At 35.6% G+C, this 8,877-nt stretch overlaps 1 protein-coding gene across 2 annotated transcripts; it reads left to right on the top strand.

Annotated features, from left to right (window-relative positions):
* The first annotated feature begins 238 nt into the window (after nt 1-238).
* Nucleotides 239-8,636, top strand: LOC107847829 (sphingosine-1-phosphate lyase). Of its 2 annotated transcripts, none has more exons than XM_016692349.2 (15): nt 239-635; nt 818-863; nt 1,766-1,911; nt 2,055-2,114; nt 3,053-3,277; nt 3,365-3,506; nt 4,513-4,563; nt 4,673-4,764; nt 5,001-5,127; nt 5,633-5,648; nt 7,080-7,187; nt 7,269-7,323; nt 7,403-7,549; nt 7,789-7,867; nt 8,314-8,636. In XM_016692349.2, exons 1-15 carry the CDS (start codon nt 436-438, stop codon nt 8,437-8,439), a joined length of 1,620 nt encoding a protein of 539 aa, XP_016547835.1. In that variant the 5' UTR covers nt 239-435; the 3' UTR covers nt 8,440-8,636. The 2 variants fall into 2 exon arrangements, with proteins under 2 accessions (XP_016547835.1, XP_016547837.1); XM_016692351.2 differs by having other exon boundaries at nt 240-635; nt 8,317-8,636.
* Nucleotides 8,637-8,877: the final 241 nt, after the last annotated feature.

Here is an 8,877-nt window from a genome sequence, read left to right as displayed (position 1 = left end):
TTCTGAATTATGATAAATGGTACATACATACCCTATGTCATACTGTGGGTACACATGCATCTACCATTAGTGTGAGGGACATATACATATTATTTTATTAATAATAAAGATATATGTATACATAAAATGTGATAAAAAAATATATTGATATCACTTATGATAGTTTGAAGGTATATTTATGATTTTGCATTTTTAATAATAATAATAAAAAGAAAGATGGTTAGCCCATCAGGCACGGTTGATAGCAAAAGCTAAGCATACCACGCGAGTTAAAGGAAAAATAGATAACTTGGATTTACGCATCGCTTACTATATGGAGCAAGCAAATTACTAATAACAAAAATTAAAATCAAGACGAGATTTAAGTACAACACACTAGTCTCAACCAAGGGAACCAGAAAGAGAAGGGATAAAAAATCAAGAAGACGATCGGCGATGGAGTTTCGGATTCCAGCATGGGTGAATCAGTACAGAGTTTCAGCAAATTCCCTTTTATCTGAATATGACCCATTAACTCTACTACTTGCTCCTCTCTTTTCTCTTCTATTGGCTCGAATTCTTCAATCCATCTTCCTTGTTTTTCACGAACGAGGACTCAAAGCCACGGTTATTAGCTTCTTTATGAGCGCCATCAAGTATTAATTCCTTGCATCTCTTCAATTTTTATCCGTGTTTCGATAAGAAAAAAGTATTGTACACCTGAACTGTTGTTTTATATATACAGTATATACGCACTTGTAGCTTCTGACTGAGTTTCCTATCATTAATTGAGATTTCCAGTTTTATATGTATTTTAATATTTGAATCTTATATATAGGTTGGTCCCTGGTGTTAAAAAGTACATTGACTCTGAGAAGCAGAAGGTGAGTTAATTTTGAGTATTAAATACTTCATTGAATGCGTTTTTGTTTCTATCAGTGATTATTACAGTTTGGTCAATTGCTGTTTGATTCTGCAAAAAAGTTAAATGAAATTACTGCTTTTGTTTGACTTAAAAAAAGGAGTTTAAGGTGTTAGTTTGACTCGTGTATTATATTAACAATAATGGCTGAAAAGTTAAACAGCTGAGAAATCATCTAATCGAAGTTATTATTGAATGTTGTGAAAATTATGTAAAACAATATTATTCGAGGAATAGTCAAGCATTATGGAACATTCCAAGGTGGAAAATGTGTTGTATAAGTTGGAATGGATGGACTATCAATCTAGATTGAAGTAATTCCACTATCAAATCATTCAATCCATATATCACGCCATTCTATTTAGGTTTGTTTCACCTGGGTGTTTTTTAAATTTTTACCTAGGCTAAATATTCTGTTGAATACATTTAGGTTTGTATCCTCAGCTTAAAAAAAAAAGGGGTAGCCCGATGCACAATATATCTTGCGTTCAAGCAAAGGGTCTAGGGAAGGGCTGCATTCCAAGAGAATGTGATGTAGGTTTGTTCAACTTGTATTAGTAAAATAATTGTAGCAGAGGAAGTGCCTGATTAATATTCTGTTCTTACTTGTGCATCTATTTGGAAGTATTAAAGTGTGTCAATGGTTAATGTCTGTATTTCTTTTTAAAAAAAAAAAAAAAAAAAATTGGGGGTAGGGGAAGGGGAATGGGGGAGGGGATTACAATGTGGGGAATCGAACCCTCACCAATAAGGTGGAAGTTCAGGTAACTAACCAACTAAGCTACTAAGATTCCCCTAATGTCTCTATTTCTGATTATAAATCTGACATTCTTCGGCTTCAAAATTTTTTGTCGAACTGGGCAGATAGTGGATAAGTTGCAAGGTTCTAGTAATAGAGATGGATGGAGAACTGAGTTGCCGAAGTCAGGTTTAGGTGATAAAGTCCTAGTGCAAATGAAAGATGAGAAACAAAAAGATGTGAGCTGGCAGGGCAAATGTTCGGGTACCGTGTATGTTTCCATAATTATTGCACTATGTTATACGTTTTTAGCTAGTAGTTTAGAATTATATATATTTCTGTTTTCAATTAAACTATTTCTTTTGCTCTTTAACCTGTGTAGATAGATTAACAGATTTCCTATTTTCTGAGCAGCTATATTGGCGGAAATGAGAATGAGGGACATTTTTCATTGATAAACGAGGCATGTTGCATGTAAGATTATTCATCCGTTGTGTATATATGTATATTTAGTTGCTTTATTTGCGTTAGCTGATCAAGGGAGGGTTGTTTCTTTTCATGTATCTTTTTCGTATTAAACCTTCTGTCATAAAGAATCAATTATCAGTGTATGATTCAACAAAAGAGGAAGAGGGAGCAAATTTAGTCTCAAATCTCCCTGTGGTATGTACTATGTATACAGAGATCAGAGTTTACAATAAAGAGACACAACCAACAGTGTAAACGATGCTAGATTGATTAAGACCTGAAAAATGTATTTAATGAGTTTATAATGCTTCAGGGTTACAGAAAATGTCATATTTTACATGCTAACCATACTGGACGAAGATGGAGTTGAACGTCCGAAATGTTTAGCAACTGTTAATCAGGGTTTTGTCCGATCTCATAGCCCTATATCCTTTTTTTCTCTTTTAAAATGGATTGGTAACTTTACCATTTTATACCCCTTGATTTCCTTGAATAAATTAACCTTTTCTCGACATTCTAAGTGCACTATTCATACATGGCGTATTAAGGTCTGTCATCTGGCAGAAATTGTTTGTGATTTTTTATTGGACATCTTGGATTAGAATAATAGATCTCAAATCTGTTGAGTTGTTTTTGCCCAAGCTAATTCATCTGCGACTGACTTGAAAAAACAAAGCACGCTACTCTGCTCATGATGGTGTATCTGAGTCATGTAGTCTATCTTATTATCAAATGTGATTAGCTTTGATGACGCCATTGTTAACCAATTAGCTTTTTTAAAAAAAAAAAAAATTTATATTTCATATTCTTATTTGTTGTTGACATGGGAAGGGGTGCACTTGTTGAGTTTTCTTTTACAGGCAAATACACCTTCTATTTTAGCTTTCTTATCATAAAAATTTTCCATATCTGCTTTCAGTATAAATAGATATTTCTTATTTCAGGTTTGCTCATACCAATCCTCTACATCTGAGTGTATTCCCAAGTGTTGTTAGATTTGAAGCAGAAGTGGTTGCGATGACAGCTGCAATTCTTGGTAGTAAGGAAAAGGCTTCTGGAGGACAAATTTGTGGCAATATGACATCAGGGGGGACTGAAAGTATATTATTAGCAGTCAAATCATCACGTGACTATATGAAAGCCAAGAAAGGAATCACTAAACCAGAAATGTATGTGCTCTTTCTCCCTTTGTTTTCCGTAATATCCATCCAGGAAAATCAGTCTCTAAATTTAGTGAGTGTCATACATGACTGTAGGATAATACCAGTTTCTGCACACTCAGCATATGACAAGGCTGCACAATATTTCAAGATCAAGTTGTGGCGTGTCCCTGTTGATAAAGAATTTCGAGCAGATGTTAAAGCTATTAAGCGACATATTAACAAAAACACTGTAATGGTAAAGTTTTGGATTTGGGCAGGTCTAGAATCATTTCCCCTGGTTTTAAGCAAATGTTTCTTTTTTTTTAAATAAAAGATAGGAACAATCAGAAAGACTTGGAGGCCTAGAGCATGTCTCTCTTCTGATAAAATGTCCATCACTAAAAACATAAAAAGAGCCAGTTTCTGAAAATGTGTGCACACATTTCCGAAGCTAGAATAGTTTAGGAACTGATATGTTAGACCAGAGGAAGCAGCTTGAACATCTGGATTAGGGGGTACTTTCTTCAGCTTTCTTCAAATTTGCAATGTACTACCAGCACCTTTTATGTACACCACTTATTTTCTTGGGTGCGTCAGCAATTGGTAAACCATCTCTATAAGCGAGTCCCCAAGCCTTACCGTGTCTATCATCGTTATAAAGATTGACTTTTGTGATTACATAGAAGACAGTGATCCTATGAGTCTTGGTCATGTGATAACCGAGACCCCGATCGGGCACAAACTGAGCCACCTCAAAAATGATTCTTCTTCTTCTTCTGTTTGGGCTTCTTAGGTCCTTCAGCAGACGATTTCTTAGTAGGGGTTGCAGTGCTCAAATTTCTGACGAAACTGAAAGATGCCCTGAAGAAGTTCGTGGCCTGATTCACTGTATCTTCTCTACTTACAGGAGCATTAGCCTTTTTTGTCAGATAATCTTTTCCGAATACATCAGATAATCTTTTCCAAAAATGTATTCAAATGGGTTTATGCCTCAGTGAATCAAACGGAGGAGAGAGACGAAAGTTCAATTTGCTTTTGCACCCTTGAGGGGGAGCTCTTCACAGCCTCGGTTTTAAGCACATGTAAAATGTGTTTGTGTGTTAATATCTTTTAGTTATTCTGTTTATATGTTCTCCTTCATTTTATAATTCTCAATCTCCGTAGAAATGAGCTGAGACTCTGAATTCATCTTAATTTGTTTACTTAGCCCCTGACTTTATGCCAAGTATTTGATCTGCAAACTGAAACATATGAACATACAGATTGTTGGATCGGCACCTGGTTTCCCCCATGGCATAATTGATCCAATTGAGGTAAGTGCTCGGACCTTTTCCCAATTCCTAAATCTTTATCAATGCAGCTAATTATAATGGATTTTGGATCGCTTACTCACTAACATTTACTGGTTAATTTTTCTTGCAGAAGCTTGGTGATTTGGCTACTAGCTACCAAATTTGTTTGCATGTTGACCTTTGTCTTGGGGGCTTTGTCTTACCATTTGCTTGTAAACTGGGGTATGTTTGATGTACCTTTGTCCTCTATGTTGTGGCTGTGTAAAGTAGAGTGCTGCAATCTGCTTGTCTAATTTTGTACTTCTCTTGATTTATAGTTCTATAAAAAGTTCCTTTGCTCTTCCCCTCCTTTATACAAGCTCTTTTGTAAACACTCAAATTGCCTACAACAGTTCATTTATATATCTGTCTTATAGATACCACACTTTTTCCATATGATTCTTATCATTCTTGTCCAGTTACCCGGTACCTCCATTTGATTTCACTGTTCAAGGAGTAACCTCAATCTCGGTAGATGTACACAAATATGGGCTGGCCCCAAAAGGAACAAGTGTTGTTCTGTACAGAAATCGTGAAATAAGGAAGGTATAAAATGCTACTATCTGCCCCTTTGCTGTATATCATTGTTTAACATTCAATTGAAGCATCTCTAAGCAGAATCTATGCAATTTATTTGCTCATCCAATTTGTGAGAGTTCATCGGAGATAGACTTGTTCCTTTGGATTCATTTTTTTTATTGGGAATTTTTGTTTTCTCTTGATTATGAAATTTGTATATCATTCTTAATGTTACTCTATGTAGCCTTTATGTGACTGGAAATATTGTCTTGAATTTTTAATGGTTTTCTTTCTGAGATTCCCTCTTTACCTTTTCCTGTATCCATGTCGAAGTTGTAGAGAGAAGTATAGTATACCTCGAAACATTTGGTATAGTGATTATACTTCATGTGCAAAGAAGTGATACATTATGCTACATGTTCATTTTACATGTTTTTGTTTTAAAAGTAATCTGAGATCTTATACATTTTCCTACTCTTGAAACATGTGCCGGAACTGGACTAATTTGTTGCTGGTTTTTACACGTTAACAGAATCAATTTGTTGCTGGTAAGTGACTCATGTCAACAAAGTATTCACCATTTGAAGCTTTTCTACCGACCCGAGGAAAGAAATCTCTATGAACTGTTGTTGGGGAAATTGATGTAAGGGGCAGATCTACAGTTTTGGGTGGGGTTCCCCGGAACCAGTAACTTTCCTCCAACCTTCCATTATTTTGAGAAATTCATTATATAGTATGAGAAAAGTCATATGAGAAAACCATAACAAAAGTGGTGCTGGTTCCGTGGTGGTGGAAGGAACCCACCTAAATGTTCTTTAATCGGTGACAAGGGTTCGAAGCCCGTTTCCCTCGGTTCCTTTATTATAAGCACTGCTCAGGCTTTAAACTTGCTTAAAGTTATCCCATATCTCAATTTTCCAAATCAACTCTCAAATTGAAAAATATACTCTCTTCCCTTTTTATTAATATTTTTTTCATCTATTTTAGCAAATCAAAAGAGTTCTATTACTTTCTTCTAATATTACTCTTATTATTAAGTAACTACATCAAGTACCAGTAGTCTAATTTAGATTTTCAAAACATAGTTAATATGGGTATAGTTAATATGGGTAATTTAGTAAAAGATCTTTAAAGAATATAATTTCTTAAGGACAGTGTCAAGCCAGTAGTGGTGTAGTAGAAGGAAATGGAAGGAGTAAGAAGCAAAAAGAGCTTAGAGTTCACAAAAATTTCTTGATGGTTCTCCAGTTTTGTTGTTGTCTTCACAATCAGATACTAATCGACACTGCTAGACACTGCCATGCTATGTTGCCGGACTCTTCAACAAAGTCATTGGGTGTGTGTCGGATCCTCCAAAAATAGTGCATTTTTGAAGGATCCGACATGGGTGCGGCCACATTTTTGAAGAGTCCGAGCAACTTTGCTGCCATGTAATGGTATTTAATGATGCATTTATTGATAATTTTCAAAATATGTCAAGTCATCGAATATAAGTTTAATGATAATTAATATTTATAATCAGATTTTTTGTTTAAGTGGTTCTTTACTTTTTTTAATATATAATGAATATCATTACTCATTTCTTTATTCGATTATTATTGTATATCAATTTGAAATCCTTTGGAACCCATAATCATCAAATCCTAGATCCGCCTTTGATTGATGTGATAATAAAAATTAGATATGAACTACGATCAACTTCAGTGAGAGGAGTTTCCATGGCTCCGAACCTTAAATACATAATCATGTAATTTGTCTTTTTGAAAAAACACAGATCCCGTGAAACCAATTTAGTCAAAACAATCAAACACGTAAGTCTGAGATAATTTGCTCTTTCCTTTTGCTCTTCCATGTATAGAAAAAGAAATAACTTTCTAGTTCTTATTGTATGGAGTTAATCATACTCTCTTTACCTGCAAAAAAGTGGTAATCATTCTTACATAGTTTTGATGACATATACCCTTGATTTCACATGGAAGTCACTGAGTGGACTGGTGGGCTTTATGTTTCTCCAACAATTGCTGGAAGCAGGCCTGGAGGTCTGATAGCCGGGGCTTGGGCAGCAATGATATCTTTAGGCTCCGAAGGTTATAGGCCTTTCTCATTCTTGTTGGTTTATCACTTGGCACTTCCGTTTCTTCTTAGCTGAGAGATTGTACGCCCTGCAGGGTACTTGGAAAACACCAAGGAGATCATGGAGGCATCAAAAAGAATTCAGAAAGGGTACATATAGTCTCACTTACAGTTGAATTCTTTTCCAGTCTAAGGACCCATTGTCTCTTACATTGATTCTATCCCTCAGGATACATGACATTCCAGAACTGTTCGTGGTTGGAAGGCCTGATATGAGCATTATTGCTTTTGGATCTGACGTTGTAGACATATTTGAAGTCAATGATGTACTTTCGTCCAAAGGCTGGCATTTAAATGCATTGCAGAGACCTAATAGGTATTGCCACTACACATGATGCACACTTAATGTCAGACTCATTCATTCTGGACGCTGGAGAAGCTTTTCTCCTTCCAGCTCTGTGGAACTGCTTAAACAATTATTAGAAATGCTCTTTTCCTTCATAACCATTTGGATAATTTGGGCAGGAGAGTCTAATCTTGAATAATACTTCTGAAATTCTAAGTACTTAAGTGAGAGTTCTCTTCTAAATTGTTTGTATTCCATATCCATTTCAGTGTTCATATTTGTGTGACGCTTCAACATGTACCAGTAGTCCAGATTTTTCTAAAGGATCTAAGAGATTCCGTGCAGACTGTAAGTGTGCTCTTTCGCTAACATCTTTTTCTCTTTGAATTTCCAATATAAAATCTGTACAACTAGCATACCAAGATTTCCGGTCAAATTAAATGTGGTTATCAGTACCAGGACCAGCTTATTCAAGGCTGCTTATCTTCTCAGCACTGTGTAATGCAATGCTCATAGTTAGGGTCTTAAAAGTTCTCTCTTCTGGTCTACCTGCTTAAAACAGAAACTGGTGGTCATTTTCCCATCGTAAATTTTTGCTGGTCGAGATCTTCTTTTACTTGCCCGTGTTTTTAACTAATCATATCCAAAATAACATCATCTGTGTGAATTTAAAGCTCAGTTATGTTAGATGTATCCATTCCTTCATAACCACGTCGTTGATTCTAATTAGACTCTTATCTTGGAGAAATAATGCGAACTGCAGTTGAGAGGCCATTAATTGTGTTTTCTCCCAGCAGGTGAAAGAAAATCCAGGTCCAGTTAATGGAGGGTTTGCTCCAATCTACGGTGCCGCAGGGAAGATTCCAGATAGAGTTATGGTTCAAGATCTGTTGGTCGAATATATTGACAGGTCGTGCTAGTCGTTTGTCAGCCATGGTGCATATTCGTTGCATCACTACTTCTGAAAAGATAAATTTGCAATTGTATTGATATTGGATTTTCTGCATGTGACGAATACGAACTGAATTTTAAAAAATGAGCACAGTTAATTCGTTTTATACTTGCTGAATGCATGTTCAATATAATTGGTGGAATCCCTCCAATTATTATTACCAAAGTGTGGACAATTTCTCTTTGGCAGTATCCTTTGTTAATGTCGAGATGCTGCATTTACCAATATTCTAAGCACGCCAACTTTGCATAATTTATTACAGAAGACGGCTGATTTGCAGGAAAGAACAAAAATCTTCCCATCTTAAGAAAAATTTTGTGACTAGGGAATTCCGTTATATACTGAACTTGTCATTTAATTGTCCTACTGTTCTTTTTTGCTACTAGTCAACTGTACGCCTTTGAAA

The sequence above is a fragment of the Capsicum annuum genome, chromosome 11, assembly GCF_002878395.1.
Source record: "Capsicum annuum cultivar UCD-10X-F1 chromosome 11, UCD10Xv1.1, whole genome shotgun sequence".
Taxonomy (NCBI): domain Eukaryota; kingdom Viridiplantae; phylum Streptophyta; class Magnoliopsida; order Solanales; family Solanaceae; genus Capsicum; species Capsicum annuum.
This window is presented reverse-complemented; position numbering and strand designations above follow the sequence as displayed.